Genomic DNA, 22,397 nt, shown 5'->3' with positions numbered 1-22,397 from the left:
GACACAATGGACCCAACTGGACTTGATGAGGAGTTATGATTTATCTTGCTTTTTGTAACTTTCTTGAGATTGATACTGTTCTGGATTAAATTTGTCCCTGTATGTCCTATACCTCTTTTCTGGCTTTAGTCCTGGATAAAATAAAATTATGTAAAATAATGTGATGTATATATTAAAAAGGAAGTGGAAGAAGAAGAAAAAAAGAAGCTAATTTGCAGTGTGAAAATATATAGCCTACATATTTATTGTTAAGAGTGTTGTTGTTGATGTCATGTGTTTTTTTTTGTTAACTGCTGTCAGCCTGATTACTGATAAGCTCACCAGTGTTTGACTGACAGATGATTTGCCACTAAGCACACTGAAGAAGGGCATCTGGCCCGAAACATTTGTGCAGGCAATATAATTTAAATATCAAACTTATTGGAATGCTGTCCTGGAGTAATTCCTTCATGAATCATATTTAATTGCTAAATCAATTGTAGGACCTGTGCTCTAGAAACATTTAGTTATATTTAAAATTTCAAATATAAAATACATTCTAATCATTTTCTGAATTGGGTAGCCACATGAGCTATTTACATCTGGGTACAAATAGACACATGGGTTATTTACACCCGGGCATCTGCCTAAAATGATATTCTTGCATGAAACAACCGTTTAAAATCAGTCTTTTGGCAGCCTGTGCCAAATTTACAGCAGGGTGTGTTTGATATTACTATCATGGTGCACCCCTTGCACGCGGCGAGCAAACAACATTGCAGTCACACCGATACGGCGGCGCAGTGAACAACTCCAGCGCACCCTGGGAGCAAAACATGTCATGAAGTACTCAAACTCCCAATAGTCTAGGGAATCTGTTAGAAAAAATGACCCAACCTTAAACTAATTGCAACAGAAATTATTTTTGTTGTATTCAGTTCTTGAAACCTTCCAATTTAACATACTAAAAATCCCAGAAAATCCCAGTATTGGAACATTGTCAAAATTGGCATTGTCTCCACAAAGGAGGTGATGTTTTCGGTGCTGTTTGTCTGACTGTTTGTCTGTTAGCAGGACGATTACGGCAAAACTACTGGGCCGATTTTCATGAAACTTGGTGGAAGGGTGTAGCTTGGGCCAAGGAAGAACCCAATACATTTTGGGGTGGATCTGATCCGGGTCGGCTCAATGGAGGGGGCGGGGCTAGGGAAAAGGGTCCGTTGCTAGGGCTAGGAAGGTCGTAGAGAGTCTGGATTCGAGAGGTGGGTAGGGGGCATGGACAGGTGTATCGGGGGGAGTGTATGTGGGAGGTGGGAGGGGGTGTGGTCAGGAAAGGGGCGGGGCTAGGGAAAAGCCCTACCAAACATACTGTAACATAACAAAACAAAACATAGCAGCAGCTGGGCTCTCTGTGCTCTGAGAGCAGAGAGAGCAGTCTGATATTTCCGCAAACAAATATCGTCGCAGTTTAGCGCACATGTAAAATATAACGCTATACTACGACGTGACAACGTGACAAAGCTTCTCTAAACACATCGGCTACTATCATATATTTCCCTGCATCCCTCCTACTGAGATTATATCGGTATTGATTTTGGACAGACTGAATGCGCGGAGGAGGAGGAGGAGAGATCTGCAGCTGTGCCCTGAGTAGCCCTGAGAGACACTCGCCTCGCTCCGACTACTGTGCCCGTCTGTGAAAAGCGTCCTGTCCAGTCGCACCTTCGCAAACAGATGCGGGATTCCCTCAATCCTGTACCCAATCTCAGACTGTATTGAGCAGAAAAATCGCACACCAGCTATTTCTGTCTGTGTTTGTTTGTTGCTCCGTGAGGTTACAGAGCGCCCCATGCATGCAGCAGGCTGTTTCGCCAGCCGGGGTCTGGCAGGAGGGAGGAGGCGCAGCCTGCACTGCGCTGAGAGGAAAACTTTTGCACAACTTTTAACAAGAATCACGAAAAGCCCCCAAACTAAAATGAAAAAGGGACTATATGGCAACTTGGACGAGGGAATGACGTAGAGAAATCTCGCATTGTGTTACCCCAGAACGGGGGGTTTGTCGTATTGTGCGGTGTGCTGCTGTAACGAGCCCACGTCACTTTGCTCTCGTAATGTAGTTTGATACACTGCCATAGAGATACATGCAGAAAAATAATTAAATTTCTAGTTCGCCACTGAATTACCAAATTGATATAACTTTCAACCATTTTGAGCAAAGCTCTTTCCAAACAGGCCACCAGCGTTGGCGAGTTGTTGATATTTATAAAGATATTGCCCCTCTCAAATAAAGTATTTTTGAGGCAGTAGGCAAACTGTAATGGCGTCGATTTCCGAAAAAATATCTTGACTTGAACACAGCCAAAGAGTCTAGTATAGACAAGAGCATATGTCATTTCTTGGTTTTTTCCATAGGTATTTTCAAATCACTGTTCTAATACATATCTAGGGGGTAAGTCCTCTTTTAAGAAAGAAAAGCACAGAAGAAAAAATTTATGAAATCGCTATTTTTCCAAGTTTTGGTCTGAGTGACATGTTATATAGTTTCCCCTGATTCTAAATATAGCTTGATCGAATGGTTTGACCAAGTACAACTATTTTTTATAAGCATTTACGAAATGTCTGGAAAAATAAATGGCGGATGAAATCCCTTGGTGCGTATGCCTAACCGGGAAGAGGGCGTGACTTTAGCACTCTTAAGCGCCTCCCGTCACGACGTAAACTACAGTATGAGAGACGGTGTACCACAGATAGGCGAAAATGCCTGGGCCTGCTGCCGGGTTGCCGCAAAGGCACGTTACACCTAAATAAATGTATATTATGGAGGGAAGAATCAATTATTTCACCATTTCTGACAGCAGCCGTCAGATGATGTGACCACAGTGCCAAAGCACCCTGCGATCGCACATTGAGCTGGGCACAGATTTGGCTTAACGTTACGCCGTATTTAATGAGCCATCAGATTCTGTGACCTGCCCTGACATTCTTGTCTATCACTAGCCTGGCGTCCAGCCCCTTGACTGGCATTTCGAGTGCTGAAAACTGCGAATCTATCGTAGCTAGGCTCTGGACACAGGCTCATAGAACAGTGCAGGTCACAGAATCGCCAGGGTCACTAAATACAACACCGCAAAGCCACAGCTCACTACGGTAACAGAAACGAACGATTATAAGCGCTCCAGTGGTGCATTAACGTTACCTCTCCGCAAGCCAGGCTCCCTCTTCTTCTTCTTCTTCTTCTTCTTCTTCTTCTTCTTCTTCTCCTTCTTCTGCTGCTGCTGTATCAACAAATACTAAAATACACGTCCACATAAAGCAAAATGAGTCCAAATCACTGTGGTGGACGAAACCCGAGAAGTGTTTGTCTGCAGGCAGTCTGCAGTGGGTTAGCTAACTCCTTTTAGGCGAACGTGGAGCCAAGGTCGCTGTGACGGGGGGTCCTGCAGTCCAGCCTGATACATGAGACGGATCAGACAAACATGGCAGACATGATGTGCAGGGAAACTGCCATTCCAACCGCGAACAGCGAGGAAAAGAAGAAGAAATACCAACAGCAGGAAGTGTCAGGTAGGCACGCAGGCGCACCACCTCTTGACAGCCAGGTGCATTGCCTAATCATCCGCGCGCATCCACAGACAGCCCCGCCTAACATCCAAGTAGACCAATCACAGCCCGGCTCTATACAAACATGCTACAGACGCAGGTGCATGCGTGCTGCCTTCACGTACTCCTCGTAAGCTCCTGCAGAAGAATGTGACTTGTCGGCGCATTCAAGTACATTTACATCTGAAGTGTAAAAATGTTGGGCACCCCTGGTATAGACTTGCTTGCCAGACTATCTCCCTGCACTGGGAGAGTCTGACTGGTAATACCTCCACTCTGGGCTAGTGGGTAAAACGGCTCTGTTATCTACCATCCACCGAAAGTACCAAGCAGGCCTGCTTTATTGCACAATCCAAATCTTCATAAACATTTGCCATTTTCAGAATGTAGCAACGAGCTAGCGTTGTTGTTTCAGAGTGGCGGAGGCATTTAAGATCAGCCAGGCCCCCAGGAACAGCACCGGGGTGTGAAGCAAATTCAACATGGTGGCCAAGGTGGTATTGCAAGTCACGTGTGACGCCATGCAGCCCAGAAAGAGAAATTCTCATCCACTTACTATGGAAGAGGAAAGCAGCAGCTGTTAAGCCCAGGGAATTTTCTTCCGGGTGTCACTCAAAGTAAAAAACGACTCTTTTAATTATCAGATATTTTCTTATGGGCCCATTTTTCTTCAGAAGCCACTAAGAGCCGTATAGAACTCTATTTTCTGGGACTCCATGAACGCGCATTCATGAATGCGCATATAGCCACAGAAATGCGGATCACAGCATCACTTCTTGGTTGTGGCTAGGTTAGTTATTTTTAGGGCTGGCCTCTAAAAGTCAATAGAGACAGTCGGCATGTATGGGAACCAGGCGCGGACTGCATAATCGGGCACGTCGGGCAAATGCCCGGTGGCCTGGCCTGGCCTGCAAAAAAAAAAAAAAATTGGTGCCCCCAGTCAGGCCACTCACTGAACAGCAGGCCAGGCGCCGCCTACTGGTTTACTAGTGGTTTTATTACTTTATTCAGGGTTAAAGTGGGTGCATCTCATTGTAAAATTGGACTCGGCCCAAATTGGGCTTCAAACGGCCCAAATTGGCCTTCAAACGGCCCAAATCTGGCTTCAAACGGCCCAAATTGGGCTTCAAACGGCCCAAATTGGGCTTCAAACAGCCCAAATCTGGCTTCAAACAGCCCAAATTTTTCGGCCGCACGTCGGCACGCACGTCGGCCCATATCGGCCTGGCCTGCTTGGTATCTAATGCCCGGCCTGAATTAGAATCCCAGTCCGCCCCTGATGGGAACGCCCACAAAATGGCTGGCGCGCGAGGGGTAAAACCGCCGATATATCTCATGGGCTGACTCACCAAAAGACGGTGCTGTGGCTCTAAACTACAGGTTTGGGGGTTCTAGAGCAGAACACAAGACGTCTGCTCAGATGTGCGTTTACTGCGGTGGTTAAATTCCCGATCGTGTCTGCCTGGGCTGGGCTATCAGCTAAATTCTAACTTTGCTGAATGGATAGAACGGGGGATTTACCCCACCCTGACCATGCCCCCAGCCAGGCGGAGCCAGCTAACCAGCGTCTATTGTGGGCATTCCTAGAGCCTGTATGGGCGTTCCCAGACATGCGGACTGTCTCTATGGGCGTTCCCAGACATGCCGACTGTCTCTATTAGTCGAGTCATCAGTCGAGAGACCCGTAAGTCGACGGAGATTCCTCAAGTTGAGCAGTCGTTTTTTCCCCTTCAAAAATTCCAATCTTAATTTAATTTATTAATTTAATCTGGTTTAAATTGATTTAGGGCTATTCGTTTTTGAGAAATAGGCTAAGAACTGCAATTTCCCTTCTTTTCTTTTTTTTTTTACAAGGCAGACGTTTTTGCTTAGGTTAGGTTAGGTTAGATGAGGGGTTCCCAACCTTTTTTGTGCCAAGGACCGGTAGATACATGGAAAAAAAAGTTGCGGGCCGGTTGTCAATTTAATGGTTTTAGTTACATAATATATATTTACTCACCAGGTGGCAACAAAGGGTAAACAGCCTTTTGTGTTGTACTGTATGTAGCCTAGAGTATTTATGTTTTTGTTTCAACTACAAACATAAATAAACGTCAACTTGAAACTATGTTTCAACTACCACACACAGCCTATAGTATTATAGCCTATGTTTAAAAAAAAGAATTGGACCGGGCTCGCCGGCCCGGTACCAAATGCGTTGCGGCCTGGTGGTTGGGGACCACTGGGTTAGACCACCCAAATCTGTATTTTTATTTTACTGTAGCCTACATCCCAGAACCTGGCGCTAATGGCCTTAGCATTGTCCATCCACATACTGTTTAACGTTAGTATTTGACCTAACGCTATTGTATCAAACTATATCCAGGATGCACATTGCACATTGCAACATTACTAATATGATTAATATGACATATTTGGGTGATGATGTACACAATCAAATTGCTGTAGCGGGCTGTTTTACAACGAGAGCAACGTTTCTGCTGTCATCTGAATGGAAGAATTAGTCAATTTGAAGATGAAAAATATAAATGTTGGTATAATAAACTTTGATTACCAGTCCTTTTCATCAAATTAGTAGCTATAATTGGGAGTGATGGTGTTAAAGTGCACGGTCACAATCTGGCCCACAATGTGGCCCCTCTATCATCAAAAGTTGCCCATCCCTGCCCTAGGCTTTGGAGATGTCATTTCAAAGCAGTGGCAATATCTTATTTGACATTGTTTATCATGTAGGCTACATGTCATGTTTTAATTACTTGAAGTTGAAGACGTCGTAGACGAAACCCCCTGCCATCATCGGGTGATGATGTCATAGAAGAAGGGGAAGCCGCACACTCTGGTTCCAGATGCAAGAAAGTGTAATTTATTTGACAACGGTTTCGGCTTTGTCAAGTCTCATGACTGATGATGTCACAATGTCTATGACAATTGCTCAAGTGACATCACTGATTACTCCATCCCCAATGCATCACAATTGCTCGAGTAACATAATTGATGACATGTTCACAGATTACATTACAATTGCTTGAATGACATCACTGTTGACTTTATCACTGATGACATCACGATGATGCTGCTGGAGAGGTCAGGGTTGGTTGACGTTTCCTGTTACGGTTGACTTGTTGCATCAATCTTGCGTGTCAGTGTTATCTTCCCCGCCCCGTCTTTTCACCGCCATGCGATAGATGGCGCTCTTGGCCACCTTATGAAGTGCTACATACTCATATTCCTCCGCCAGCCAGAGTTATTGTCCGACAAAGCTAGCAAGCGTTCTCAGCATCGATCTCCCTTCATGGAGGAAGCGCACAAAACGGGCAGGGGGTGCTGGGAGGAAGGGACTCTCAAAAAATGAGACGTTTATTTTTACATTTTTTAGCCATATTTAGAGGAATATCTCATTTTAAATTAACATTAGGATTATACTGTTGTGATGTAATTATTCAGTATTTTCTCCTTTTCTCACTCATTCAGAGCAAAGAGGGAGATATATAGCATGATGATAATGCTCTATATCTCCCTATTTGCTCTGAATACACCAGTTAACATGACACAGAGTTAACATGATAGAAATATTATCAGCAAACTTAATGACTAGACTAATTATTCTGATCGGAATGGCAATGATTATATCAAGAAACATTGACTCCTCTCTTTGCTGTATAGTGGGAGGTGCATTTTTGAGCATGTCAAGTTCACATTTCTTTATTGCCAGATTAAACAATTCGTATTGGTTGTTGGTTGGTTCAACACATGTGCGCGCATGCGCGCTTCTTCTTCTTGTATAGCCTACAAGCATGTAACTTCCTTGATTGTTATTGTTGATAATTCTATTTAAATAGGCTACATTTTCAGTATATCAATAATGCAATCATTTCCCGAAACATTCCCAAACAAGAAAGGAACATAGTGCACTGCAAAATATTTTTAATTACATTTGTAAAAAAAAAAATGTAAAAAAAGAAAAAAACATTTTGAAAAAAATCATCTTGCCACTAGGGGGTGCTGCAGCACCTGCAGCAGCCATACTTCCCGCGGCCCTGGTGCAATGAGCTATTTCCCCCGGGCTCGAAGCCTTGTCACACGGGCGCATTCAACGCTGAAGGATTTCTTTCACGAGAAGCATGGTGAACGCACACCAATCACTTCTCCTGGCACTTAGATTAGTAATCCACTTTGTGATCCCTCAGTGTAAATTTCAGCCTGCCGCTCCCGTGCTGATGTGACCAGAATGAGATCAGGCAGCGTCTTCAGAGCGTGAAACCTCTCCTACAGTAGGGCCACATAGGCAAATGGATGCCACTAAGCTCCACTAGTGATCATATAACTAGGGTTACAATAAGGTAACTATTGTCCTTGGCTTGAAGCAACTCTAGTCTCCTTTTCTCCCTCCTTCCTCTGACGGGTATACGAGCTTGAATAATCTTCTCATGGAAGCTGTGGGCGATGTGGAGAGAAGAGAAGGAGTGAGCACAGCACAGGTTGTCAGTGTGCTGAGGTTCTTTGCTTCATTGTCTCTTTTGCCACGCACCTCTCCTGTAATTCTCATCGCCCTCCTCTCCTCCCTGTCAGCGTGCATCTCTTTAATACTCATCCCCCTCCTCTTCTCCCTCTCCTTCAATGGAGTCAGCACCCACCTCCTCATAATCTTTCTCTAAAGCAGCCATGTCCTCCCTGGCCTCAGAGAACTCTCCCTCCTCCATACCCTCACCTACGTACCAGTGCACAAAGGCACGCTTTGCATACATCAGATCAAACTTGTGGTCCAGACGAGCCCAGGCCTCGGCAATAGCAGTGGTGTTGCTAAGCATGCACACGGCCCTCTGGACTTTGGCCAGATCTCCACCAGGTACCACAGTTGGGGGCTGGTAGTTAATACCAACTTTGAAACCAGTGGGGCACCAGTCCACAAACTGGATGGTGCGCTTGGTCTTAATGGTGGCAATGGAACTATTGACATCTTTGGGCACAACATCCCCACGGTAAAGCAAACAGCATGCCATGTACTTGCCATGGCGAGGGTCACATTTCACAAACTGGTTGGCCGGCTCAAAGCATGCGTTTGTGATCTCGGCCACAGAGAGCTGCTCATGGTAAGCTTTCTCTGCAGAGATCACAGGAGCGTAGGTGGCCAGAGGGAAGTGGATACGGGGGTACGGCACCAAGTTGGTCTGGAACTCAGTCAGGTCGACATTCAGCGCACCGTCAAATCGGAGGGAGGCAGTGATGGAGGAGACAATCTGACTCATCAACCTATTAAGGTTGGTATAAGTAGGACGGCCAATATCTAGGTTCCTATGGCAGATATCATAGATGGCCTCATTGTCCACCATGAAAGCACAGTCAGAGTGCTCTAGGGTAGTATGAGTACAAAGGATGGAGTTGTAGGGCTCCACTACAGCAGTGGACACTTGAGGAGCAGGGTAGATGGCGAACTCAAGCTTGGACTTCTTGCCATAGTCAACGGACAGGCGCTCCATCAGCAGAGAGGTGAAACCAGAGCCAGTGCCACCACCAAAGCTGTGGAAGACAAGGAATCCCTGGAGACCAGTGCACTGGTCAGCCAGCTTACGGATCCTGTCCAGCACCAGGTCGATGATCTCCTTGCCAATAGTGTAATGGCCGCGGGCGTAGTTGTTGGCTGCGTCTTCCTTCCCAGTGATCAGCTGCTCAGGGTGGAAGAGCTGGCGGTAGGTTCCAGTCCGCACCTCATCAATGACAGTCGGCTCCAAGTCGACAAACACTCCTCTGGGCACGTGCTTGCCAGCTCCAGTCTCACTGAAGAAGGTGTTGAAGGAGTCATCTCCTCCTCCAATGGTTTTATCACTGGGCATCTGTCCATCTGGTTGGATGCCATGCTCCAGACAGTACAGCTCCCAGCATGCATTCCCAATCTGGACACCAGCCTGACCTACGTGGACTGAAATACACTCACGCATTTTGAATTACTCATGCTTACTCACTACCGGTCCTACTTATAGCCTCTGCAGGGAAGGATTTATGACATCACTGATGATGTCACAATGTCTATGACATCTTCAGCGATGTCATAAGTCCTGTTGTCACACATAAATTGGTGATGTCACCAGTGATGGCACTCAAGCAATTGGTGGTGCTGATGACATCACATCATTAGTGTCGGTGACATCATCAGTGATCTCATAAATCACCGATGATGCCACAATTTCTATAACATCAATGTCTTTGATGATACAGTGATGTAACAATGTCAACAGACATCCCAATACATCCTAATGTGACACCAGTGACTGCATAAGTGACATCATCACTGATGTCATATATCACTGATGATATCACAGTGAAGAGGTCATAAATCACCAATGACTCATCATTCTAGACGGCTAAGCCTGGTTGTCAGGTCACCACTAATAGTAATGTCATATAGCACAGATGATGTCATAAATCACTGATGATGTCACAGACAGTGATGAGATCATAAATCACTGATCATGTCAAGACCACAATAATAACAACAAAAATAACAAAGATGGTGCCCTTTGTTACTGTTGTCTTTTCGACTCTAAATCTCTTGTGTTTGCTTCTCACAAGTGTTGCCGCCGCCGTACCTCAGGAAAATTCAATGATTTGCAACCCAATCAGCATCGTGCCTACCGTCAACCTGGACAACCTTACCACCAAGGAAGGACAACCCACTCTGTCGTCCCTGTCTCTGTCAGGCCGCCTTCTGGCCCCTGTCACAGATGTTGGTAGGTTGTGTCCATGTGATGGACAGAGGGACCTGTGCGACATCAACTGCTGCTGTGACAGAGACTGCAGTCAGGAAGTGGCTCTGTTCACCAGCTGCACCCTACACACTGTCAGTGGTAACAAGCAGCTATGCAGCCCGGTAGCAGCGCACTACTCATTAGGCAGCACTGTAGCTGGCTTCTCAGAGCTGCACTCCTCTGTCCAGAAGGAGATGAATTATGACATATTCTGCATTCATTCGCGCAACCCTGTTGACGGCTTGTCTTATGCCTCACCCGCTCTTCCAACTGACAGCAACTTTGACTCCCTCTTTAACCAATTTGCCAGCTATATTTTGGGCTCTGGGGAAAACAGTGGGACACTATCCACAGCAGAGAAGCACGCCTCATCTGGATACCTGTTTGGGGATGTAATGGCGACGGCAGGAGAGAATGGAGCGAGAGGCATCTTGCGGCTGCCATCCCCTGGTGTTACTGCCTACTGTGTGGACCTGAGCCCTGCTGCATTCTTACAGGAGCAGAGTCATGTGTGTTCCAGGCATCTGCTTCTTCACAGAGACTGCAGCGGCCTGTCTGCCCTCAGCATGCTCACCTACACCAGCATCCAGCTCCTCGCCACAAAGAGTGATGATGCTGCACTTGTTGCTGTGGAGGTGTTGTCAGTGGTGCAGCGGTCTGTTGATGGGACTCAGACTGAGGTGAAGCTCAGGGATGGAAAACACCTGAAGCCCGTGCTACTGAGCCCAGGCCTCTGTGCCAATGTGGTGCTGCAGGTTGATTTTGTGGTGAAGTACAACCCAGCTGGTGAGATAGTGAAAGTGGTGGCATCTCTGGTCCTCGGATTTGTCCGTGGAGACACACTGCCCTTGGAACAGAAGTTTGGCATCGCATTTGTCCAGGAGGTTGGTGCAGAAGTGGCTGTCCACTACAGTGGCAATCCAGGTTATGTGGTAGGACTCCCTCTAGTGTCTGGAAAAAAAACAGCAGATGGTATTATTACCAGAAGCAGCGACCCCAGAGAAACGCTGACTCTTCTGCAAAGTGGTGAGGCCCAAGACTGTGTCCATGGACGCCACCGGCGCGCCCCCATCCTGTTTGGCCAGGACTATGTGTCTGGATGCACCTTCAGAGTGGAAGATGCTGCCAACTGCATCGTGGTTTCCCAGCTGTTTCTGGATGTTCTGAGAGGACCAAACTATCTCCAGTATGTAGCCGCCTTTGGATCATCCACAACACACAGTCCACTGGACTGGGTGCCGATCAAGAACAACTCCAGTCGTGGACCTGGGGAAGCCCAGAGTTGCAGCATCCCGTTGTCGTTTAATTTGGAAATTGAATGGACCAAATACGGATCCTTGGTCAATCCCCAAGCTCAGATTGTGAGTGTCAAAGAAGTCATCCACACCAACATCAGTGACTTGGCCTTGCTGGCTGGCAGCAGCAGTGTCATGTCACTCAGCAGCTCGGTGACCTTCATAGCGGTCTCTGCCGAGGCTCTTCCTGGTTAGAGCCTCGACTACCATCGATGCCAAACTGCCCTCTGACTACCCTTGTGTGTGACTGGAGACGTGAAAGAGCTGCTCCATTTTCGTCCGAAAATAAATGCGTCCATTTCAAACGGTGTAACTGTCACTGCCCGCATACTTCCATGCGTCTTTGACGTTGGTATCATATTAACCCATTGAGCCTGAGGGTTTGTGAACAACTTAACAAAACAGTCAGCATTCACTATAAAACCTTTATTTCTCAGGCTCTGTAGCAGATAAAAACATGAAATAAAAAGCATTTGAGAGCTTAAACCTTTGGTTTTTCATTAGCAGATTATATTGGCCCTAATCTTCACTATTTCTTAAATTTTTTAAATGCCCTTTCTGTAAGATTTCTGAATAAATAAATGTCCACAAAGTGTTTTTTATTACCAATGAGTGAATCTCCTCTGTAACGTAACTTAAAAAATTAGCCCAACGAGCATCCAGGTAGTGTACCAGTAGAGTAGATTCCCTTTCTACCAACACAAGGGTCGCAGGTTCGCGCCCCGTGTTACCTCTGGCTTGGTCGGGCGTCCATACAGGCACGATTGGCTGTGTCTGTGGGTGGGAAGCCGGATTGGGGGTACTGTATGTGTGCTGGTCGCTGCACTAGCGCCTTCTCTGGCCTGTTCAGGGCGGAAGGGAACTAGTGGGAATCAAAACATATGCATGGACAGTAAATGATTCTTGGCATTTATTGCTATGGTCATAAATTGTGCTATTGGAATGGAAGGAAAGACGGAAAGGATCAAGATAGTGTTGGATGCTGCCAGGAAGTTCCTTAATATTATTGATGTATCTGGAGATGATTTGGTTAAAACACTAAATGAAGCATTTGCACCGACTCAGACAGCTGAGATAATATCATAGTCTGGACAGTATTGTGTATGGAAGTATGTTGGGTGGATATTGTATATAGTTAGTAGTTATAGATATAATATATTTTTATTTATATTTAGTTTTGTAAAGCCGATAAAAAAACAGTAGGTGGCGGTAATGCACCATTTAAGGATGCCAACCGCCATAAAACTCAACTCGAAAGAAGAAGACCCGGAAGTCAGTAAGCGTCTCTGTTTCCTGTCTAGCTTGCTTATTTGGAAGAAGGAAGGAAGCTAAAGTGCAAAAGCAGAAAAGGCGTAAAATGTGCAGTAGCAGCGGGGCCGCGCAGCTGCTGAGGCTGTGTGTACAGGAGCGGATCAGCTGTGCTGCTGAAGACTTTCTGCTGCTGGTGGAAAAAGGAAAAAAAAGGGCTGAAATCCCACCGGAGGAGCTGAGAGCGCTGCTCACCGAGCGGCTAACTGCGGCTGTGCAGGAGATTTTCGGGCTGTTTGAGAAAACCGTGGCGGAGTACGAAGACAAAGTTCAGCGGTCAGAGCAGGAGATCCGCCGCCAGAGGAAGCTGCTGGATGAAGTGAAGCTGAACAGAGCAGGTAAGTCCGTGCGGGGCGGGCCGTAGCCATGGCGTAGCTAGGAGTAGCGTCAAGCTAGCCACAATAAGAACGGATGACTTCTGGTCGCATCTTTCAAAATAAAACCCTATCGACGAAAATATGTTGCACCGCTTTTTGTAACTACTACTGTATTGTGAATCTACTAAGATCTCATTCTAATAAGAATGAGAAGTGTCCGTGTGTGTGTGTATAAACAGAATTTTGTCCGGCCACAGCTATGCCATTTTACGTGCGATCGGGCTGAAACTTGCAAGTGTAAAGAGCACCTGTGTGGGTGACCTGATGGAGCTGGATTTTTGGGGCCGTTGTGCAGAATGCACGGCAGGGCCCTTACATTCCACTCTGTCGCCCAGACCATTTTAGCACGGATTCAGGCAATGTAATGTGTTTCCGCTTTCCAGTCCGGTAGGTGGCGGTAATGCACCTCTGGCTAATATTGTGGCTAGCTCGTTCAGAGAGTTCCACAAGAGCCGTCGTCGGACATTTCACCGTCTGGTGCCTCTCTCGATCCGACTAGGAATTTATTGATTCGATTTTTGAGGAGTTGACATGTATCGTCTTTTTTGTCCTAATGTAAAGCAGCTGTGAATGTGACAGCATTCGGTTGCGGCTGCTCCTGTCCTATTCCAACAACTCAACTTGTTGAGAAGAAGAATGCAAAGAGTCGCATTTGGAAATATCAGTCCCCAAAGTCCCATCTGCAAAAAGTGTGAAAGGGAGTTCCAAACCAAACTGGGTAGCACATCCAATCTCGCCAAGCAGCTGAAAGACAGGCACCCAGACCTGTTCAAATAATTCAAGGTGGGTTACTTCTTTCAAACGGTGTAAAATAACACGTTTAACAACATATCAAACAGACCTTATCCTGTCACATTCGTTTTTGAGATAGCTGGCAATGCATTGTGTAATTGTGTAACCAAAAAACGTTTGCGCTCACGTTAACATGTTTTGTAATGGAATCATTATGGGACCCGGCTAATACCTGGTACAGCGTTAGCTAGCATAGTGTAACACGTGTGCATGCAATGTTTGTAATGGAAACATTATGGGACACGGCTAATAGCCGGACTTAGCCATAGTTCAACATGGCATCAAAATAAATACAAGCTTCTTTCGGGTGAAACATGTCCGTGAATTAAAACTAGCTACATAAAATTGCTTGCACTCTACATGTGTGTATGTGCAGTTGTCTTTATCATCTCTTTATTTTAGTAAATCTCACTGACGTTACTTTCCATTTAACAGTATGCAAGAGATGAAGATGAAGAGGAAGGCACAACAAGTCGCGGAGCCCAAAAGACCACCCAGCAGACAATTCCTGATGTTTTTGAAAAGCAGAGGAAATATGACTTGCATGAAGCAAGAAAGTGTGATAGGGCATTGGCAGAATTCCTATGCATCGATCAAATACCAATATACACCGTTGAAAAAAAAGGATTCCAGCAATTCTGTGAAATAAATTAAATTATAATATTTAATATAATAATAAAATTAAATACTTGAGGGCTACATGCCACTGGTGTTGCACTGTCTGTACTCACTGCCATACAGAGTTGAATGTAAGAAGAAGTAAGCAGAAGCACATTGTTTTGTTTTAAAGTTGAAGGCTACATGCCATTTGTTCATTGAAAATGGTTGCATACTTTAATAAAGGAGAATATGTTCAAGAAATATCAGTCTGTTTTTTTTACCGTGGTACCGAAATTGGTACAACGGCCCTATGCCAGGTTTCGACCTGGCCTTGTTAATTTGGTAATTGCCCTAATTACCTAATGATGTGATGTCACTCGAGCAATGATGTAATCAGTGATGTCATCAGTGATGTCATCCTTCCTGGCTGAGCAGACTCGGTGGGCCTAACTCCTCGGGGGGGGGGGGGGGGGGGGGCGGTGTCTTACTATACATCAGATCGGCAATACGTCATTTTGTATGCGGCACATTTCAAAGTAATATTTTCGGTGTATCTTTCGCATTCTATGGCCAGATGAGTTGTAATATTGTCATGTCATGGTGTCTTTGTGTCATTAATAAACAGAATTGATTCTGTTATTTTTCTATTAAAAAAATTGGTAGTGCGTCTGGCAACGTCCTGGCTTAGATGTCTAAATCATCCCCAAATCGGCTGTGAGTTGGCCTAGTCCTGGACGTCACTGAAAGACGTCATCATCACAATGTCATCATGACGTAATTTTGCTTGCTGGGTAGGTGAACGGAAAAAACGCGAAGTGAACTTGCTTGATTAACCAATACTGTGTGGAGGGCCAAATATAGTATATTGTCGCTGTCCGATGAAAACCACGCATCTCCAAAACGGCAACTTTTCAGGAAATGAAAAAACCCTCTGCTCTTAAAATACAGAACACCACGTCAAAGTTGGCACATCTTCATTATAGACAGTTTCTTGCTGAATGTGTCGTTACATTATTAATATCTTACCTGAATAAGCTCAAATGATGTTAAGAGGATTATCAGTCCGAGTTTGATGCACTTTTTCCGGGGTGCACAGTAGGGCTGTTGAAAATAATTTCGGTATTCGAATATTATCCGATTTGCATAAATATTAATAAACCTCGAATATTAAAATGTGGGGAAAATGATGATGATGATGATTATTATTATGATTATTATTTTATTATTATGATTATACGGAGAATCTCGTCCGTCTCGCCTTGGACAACCAGCATGTGAAAGCAAATAATTTTGCCACATGTTGAACTATGTATTAAAGTTTTCTGAGTCTGGATCATCTGACTGAATCACAATGGTGATGGTGATCTTGTGAGCACGCAGTGCATTAACAATGCTTCTCTCCCCTCCCCTCTCTCTCTTCACACATGCTTGGCCGTGACTCCAGAAACGAGTATAAACAACTACTACGCGTCCGTGGAGCATACCTTCCAAAACTCTCCTGTTATTGGCTGCGTTTCCCAAATAAGAAGCTTCTTAAGGAGTTAAGAAGCTTCTTAAGGAGTTAAGAAGGCTCCAAAGAAGTGTTTCCCAAACGCCTTCTTAACAGCCTTCTTAACACATCGCTAAAGAAGGCTCTTAACACATTGAGTGCCAGCCATTTTTTCAATCCTGTAGGTAAGTTGTGCCAGGTTTTTTTTTGAGGATTCTGGCTCATTTTACAAGAGCCGAGGATTATTTTCTGTTAAGAATTCGTGAACACCAATCATCTAAAAATAACTAATATAATGTGTGCTTTCTCTGTCTAAAAGAGTTAGTTTGCAGAGTTAGTAGTTATGTAGATATTAGCCGTTGAGTACAGCATGGTTTCAGAGATTTTCAGAGAGTTTGGAGAGAGAGAGAGAGAGAGAGAGAGAGAGAGAGAGAGAGAGAGAGAGAGAGAGAGAGAGAGAGAGAGAGAGAGAGAGAGAGAGAGAGAGAGAGAGAGAGAGAGAGAGAGAGAGAGAGAGAGAGAGAGAGAGAGAGAGAGAGAGAGAGAGAGAGAGAGAGAGAGAGTGTGTCTCCAAACTCCTCCCTCCGTCTGTGCTGCGGAGTGCTCTGCTGCTGGGAGTTTGAGCAGCGAGTTAGAGCAGCCTCTCTCCCTGGCAGCGAGTGTGGATAGGTCTCACTGTCTCTTGGGTTTGATAGCCCCGATGAAGCCCCGTGCGACTCTAGGCTTTATGCTGCTCACCCAGTTCATTTCTGGAACCCCCCACCGCAGCAGCGCGAAGCGTCCCCGCCTACAGTATGAGAATGAGGCTCGTTCGTTTCTGACTGTAAAATCGCCAAGCCATTTCCGCGGGAGGCGGCTGCTTTTGGTCCACGGGTCCCGTGGCTGTGGCTTTCTCTCTGTCTCTGTCTGGAGAGAACTGTCGCCACTTAGTGGTCGGTAAAATAGATTATACACATTCTCTTCCTCCGATAGTGATATAGAAGACGTAAAAGCGGTTGATTGATGTCCCACCGTCAAAAAAAAAAAATGTTTATGTAAGACGAGATAGCTCGTCTATGGCACTTAACCGTTGGATTATGTAAGACGAGATATCTCGGCTATGGCACTCAACGTGTTAAGTGGTTTTCATCGGACAGCGACGATATTTTGAGAGACAAGCTGTGGGCCGTTTAAAATCGGTCCACGGGCCGCAATTGGCCCCCCGGCCGGACTTTGGCCATGCCTGGTTTACTGGAACACCCCTCACAATTTTCCTTAATGTGTGTATGTGTGTATTTCAGCCTTGCCTCCAGATGTCCAGCAGGTGTTGATCTGTAAAGAAGAGTTTCCCAATGAGCAGCAGGACTGGAGCTCCAGTCTGGACCAGGACGATGCAGATCCCCCACACATTAAAGAGGAACTGGAGGAACTCTGGACCAGTCAGGATGCAGAGCAGCTTCAGAAGGACCCAGAGCCCCCACACATTAAAGAGGAACAGGAGGAACTCTGGACCAGTCAGGAGGGAGAGCAGCTTCAAGGGCTGGAGGAGGACCATATCACCGAGTTCCCATTCACTCCTGTTCCTGTGAAGAGTGAAGATGATGAAGAGCTTCATCAAAGCCAAACTGAGCAGAACAGACAGGCAGAGCCTCGAGCCAGCAGCTCAACTGAACAGATGAAATCAGAAGCTGATGGAGAGGACTGTGGTGTATCGGAACCAGCCAGGAACTTAGATCCAGCTCGTCATTCACAATCAACTAGTGCTGGCAAGACTTCATACTCTGAACCTGAGACTGAAGTCAGTGATGATTGGGAGGAGAGTAGGGATCCTCAGTCAGGTTTAGAATCACTGAAAAGCAATGTCCTCATAAGTCATACAAGAATCCATACAGGGGAGAAACCATTTAATTGCTCAGTTTGTGGTCAAATATTCAGCCAGAGTGGGACATTAAAGTCACACATGAGAATTCATACAGGACAAAAGCCCTTTAGTTGCTCAGACTGTGGTAAAAAATTTAGTCGTAAAGTAAACTTGAAAACACACTTGAGAGTCCACACAGGAGAGAAACCATTTAGTTGCTCAGACTGCGCTAAAAGTTTTAATGATCAAGGACACTTGAAGACACACATGAGAATCCACACAGGGGAGCAACCATTTAGTTGCCCGTATTGTGCTAAACCTTTTCGTCATAAAGTATCCTTGAAGGCACACGTGAGAATTCATACAGGGGAAAAACCGTTTGACTGTTCAGTTTGTAAAAAACAGTTCACCCAACGAGCAGGACTGGTTACACATATGAGAGTCCACACGGGGGAAAAACCCTTTAGTTGCCCAGACTGTGGTAAAGGTTTTTGTCATAAAGGAGACTTGAAGAGACACATCAGAGTCCACACAGGAGAGAAACCGTTCAGTTGCAGTGTTTGTGGGAGAAGTTTTAGTCAGATGTCACAGGTCAAAAGCCATAAGTGTTGTGGTGAGAGCAGCAGTAGGTGAAGCTGCTGGTTGAGCTGAACTGTTCAGCAGTAACAGAACATGATGGTCCATCATTCAGGAGGAAACCCAAACCCTTTCCATTGTATTTTGCCCTTAGTATAGCTTGATATTCACACTGAATGGCTGTCATTCATTTATTCAGACTGAGATTTCCCTGAACCGATCACTAGTGTCCGACGTATCTGAAACAATCACTAGTGACCAACGTATTTGAACCGATCACTAGTGATTGGCGTATCTGAACCGATCACTAGTGACCGACGTATCTGAACCCATTACTAGTGACAACGTATCTGAACCGATCACTAGTGACCGACGTATCTGAACCCATTACTAGTGACAACGTATCTGAACCGATCACTAGTGACCGACGTATCTGAACCGATCACTAGTGACGGCGTATCTGAACCAATCACTAGTGACCGACGTATCTGAACCGATCACTAGTGACCGACGTATCTGAACCGATCACTAGTGACAACGTATCTGAACCGATCACTAGTGACCGACGTATCTGAACCGATCACTAGTGACAACGTATCTGAACCGATCACTAGTGACCGACGTATCTGAACCGATCACTAGTGACCGACGTATCTGAACCTATCACTAGTGACCGACGTATCTGAACCCATTACTAGTGACGACATATCTGAACCGATACCTATTGACTGATGTAATTGGCCGTTCTGGCGTTATTTTCAGTTACACTTATACTGGACCTATTTGCTAAGTTTTAAAATAAGAAGTTGGTCATTTTTGACAAAAAATATTTGAATATGTTGATTAAGGATTACAACCAATATTCTACGCTAATGAAAAACTGTTGCACGAATGGTTCAAACTTTTTACGGTTAACTTTCAGGCATTGTTACCCTATCTGTCTCTCTGATCTTGCTTGCTGCCGTTTAAGAGACAGCTGTACGTCATTTTTGGACTAATAAACTGCCAAATGCAGCATACTTGACTAGAAAGCTTGAATAATCCACTAACAAACTAGGTTAGACCAGCCAAATCTCAGTTTTTATTTTACTGTATGTTGCGGAACATAGCGCTAATGGTGTTAGCATTCTCCTCCACATACTGTTAATGTTAGCATTTGAGCTAACACTACTGTAAAAACTATATCCAGGATGCTGGGTTACATGACTAATATGACGTGATTAATATGACATATTTTGGGTGATGTACTCCAGCCTGCCAGTAGTTTTCAAACCATGTCAGGCTAATTTGACTTGAATCTAGCTAAAAGCAAAGAAAAGTGCAGTGCATTTGCTTTTGCATTGGTAGGAGGAGGATGCCCCTTATTAGTTTGGTTCATGTGGCCAAATATTAATTATATGATTGTATTTTATGTTTCAGGTATAATTACATATTATGATTAGTAGTATGAAGAAAGCACTGAGAGGTTGATATGCTGTTCACTTCCTCTAGATCCTTTACTTCTCCCATTACATGCATTATGCATTTTCTTTTAAAAATGAAAGCCCCACGATGCTGCCACTAAAATAACAGCGGCTGAAAGTTATATTTTCCTCATGCCAAGGTACAATGTACAGTACGGGAAGCAGTGAAATGAGGGTCGCAATTGGCAGCAGGGCAGACCGTAATAATGATGATGATGATGATAATAATAATAATAATAATAATAATAATAATAGATATTGTGAAAAATGTAAGTGCAAGTATTGCGAGTTTGCGATATTCGATATTATCAAAAATCAGCCTGCCCTGCCCAACCAACCAACAAACCTACCACCACAAGTAGATTTTAATTCTATGGGGAACACTGCCTTCTGACTAACTTCATGTGATCCCTTTCCCTTGACTGTTCCACTCACACTAAGGGCTAATGTACACCGCCTCCGGAACAGATGTGACCCACACTCATGTCATCTGTCAGACGGATGCGGGCTCTGACAAAAATAGAACAGGTGCATAATTTTTCCTTACCGCATGTATCGCCCATCAATTAACATGGGCGAGAGTCGATCCGGCAGTTTTTCTGGATCTGCAACACAGCCGTAACGTGTCTGGTGTACATTGCCTGTAACAGTCCCAGTTTGACTGTTCCCCTCACACTCGTAACAGTCCCAGTACTGCAGTGCTGTTCCCCTCACACTCTAACAGTCCTAACTGTTCCCCTCACACTCCAACAGTCCTAACTGTTCCCCTCACACTAACAGTCCTGCCTGTTCCCCTCACACTCTTAACAGTCCTAACTGTTCCCCTCACACTAACAGTCCTGCCTGTTCCCCTCACACTCCAACAGTCCTGCCTGTTCCCCTCACACTCCAACAGTCCCAACTCCCTCACACTCTTAACAGTCCTAACTGTTCCCCTCACACTCTTAACAGTCCTAACTGTTCCCCTCACACTCTTAACAGTCCTAACTGTTCCCCTCACACTAACAGTCCTGCCTGTTCCCCTCACACTCCAACAGTCCTGCCTGTTCCCCTCACACTCCAACAGTCCTAACTGTTCCCCTCACACTCTTAACAGTCCTAACTGTTCCCCTCACACTCCAACAGTCCTGCCTGTTCCCCTCACACTCCAACAGTCCTAACTGTTCCCCTCACACTCTTAACAGTCCTGCCTGTTCCCCTCACACTCCAACAGTCCTAACTGTTCCCCTCACACTCTTAACAGTCCTAACTGTTCCCCTCACACTCTTAACAGTCCTAACTGTTCCCCTCACACTCTTAACAGTCCTGCCTGTTCCCCTCACACTCCAACAGTCCTAACTGTTCCCCTCACACTCTTAACAGTCCTAACTGTTCCCCCCACACTCTTAACAGTCCTGCCTGTTCCCCTCACACTCCAACAGTCCTAACTGTTCCCCTCACACTCTTAACAGTCCTAACTATTCCCCTCACACTCTTAACAGTCCTGCCTGTTCCCCTCACACTCCAACAGTCCTAACTGTTCCCCTCACACTCTTAACAGTCCTGCCTGTTCCCCTCACACTCCAACAGTCCTAACTGTTCCCCTCACACTCCAACAGTCCTAACTGTTCCCCTCACACTCTTAACACATTCACTGCCAGCCTTTTTTTTTTTTTACTGTAGGTAGGTTCTGCCAGAGGGTTTTTTTGAGGATTCTGGCTCATTTTACAAGAGCCGAGGATTATTTTCTGCTTGGAGTTTGTGAACACAAAGTTCACAAAAGTACTAATAGAATGTGTGCTTTCTCTGTCTAAAAGAGTTAGTTTGTAAAGTTAGTAGTTATGTAGATATTAGCCGTTGAGTACAGCATGGTTTCAGCTGTCTGAGAGTGAAAGCTGAGATAATCGCAGTTTTGTGAAATTCAATCAAACAGGCAGAACAGTCACTTTAACCATTTATTTTTGGCATCAGTGAGAGATCAGACATCTGAACAATATAGTTCTGAACACCCTCTCCTTTAAACTCCTCCCTCCGTGGGCGTGTCTGGTGGCGTTTGTCACAAGCCAGTTTCTCCTGCCTGTCTGAGCAGTGAGCAGCCTCCCTCTCTGGCGGCCCCTCGTCGGCGAGTGTGGCGAGTGTGGACTGTGGATGGGACTCAATCGTTTCTTGGATTTTCGGTTGAGAGCTTTGATGAAGCTTTGTGCGATTCTAGGCTTTATGCTGCCGACCCAGTCTATTTTTGGAACCCCCCACCGTTGTGCGCCGGTGTGCAGCAGCGTGAAAGCGTTTTCGCCTACAGTATGAGAATGAGGCTCGTTCGTTTCTGGGTTTTCGGAATGCGTGCGATTCTGGCCTT

The 22,397-nt window shown here is 45.3% G+C and overlaps 1 protein-coding gene and 2 pseudogenes across 3 annotated transcripts; 2 read left to right on the top strand and 1 right to left on the bottom strand.

Annotated features, from left to right (window-relative positions):
- Nucleotides 1-8,159: 8,159 nt before the first annotated feature.
- On the bottom strand, nucleotides 8,160-9,515 carry LOC310781748 (tubulin alpha-1B chain pseudogene; annotated as a pseudogene). Its single transcript has one exon. The product of its transcript is annotated as a tubulin alpha-1B chain pseudogene (transcript).
- Nucleotides 9,516-10,177: 662 nt separating this feature from the next.
- Nucleotides 10,178-11,864, top strand: LOC310780506 (tectonic-1-like; annotated as a pseudogene). The gene has a single exon. The product of its transcript is annotated as a tectonic-1-like (transcript).
- Nucleotides 11,865-12,946: 1,082 nt separating this feature from the next.
- On the top strand, nucleotides 12,947-14,815 carry LOC310780870 (uncharacterized protein). The gene is made up of 2 exons (XM_083641377.1): nucleotides 12,947-13,263; nucleotides 14,530-14,815. The coding sequence occupies exons 1-2, from the start codon at nucleotides 12,975-12,977 to the stop codon at nucleotides 14,541-14,543; spliced, it is 303 nt and encodes a 100-aa protein (XP_083497503.1). The 5' UTR covers nucleotides 12,947-12,974; the 3' UTR covers nucleotides 14,544-14,815.
- Nucleotides 14,816-22,397: the final 7,582 nt, after the last annotated feature.

The sequence above is a fragment of the Poromitra crassiceps genome (genome assembly GCF_964638095.1).
Source record: "Poromitra crassiceps genome assembly, chromosome: 8".
In the NCBI taxonomy this organism is placed as follows: domain Eukaryota; kingdom Metazoa; phylum Chordata; class Actinopteri; order Beryciformes; family Melamphaidae; genus Poromitra; species Poromitra crassiceps.
Note: the sequence above shows the minus strand (reverse complement) of the source record. Positions and strands in the feature narration are given on the sequence as shown.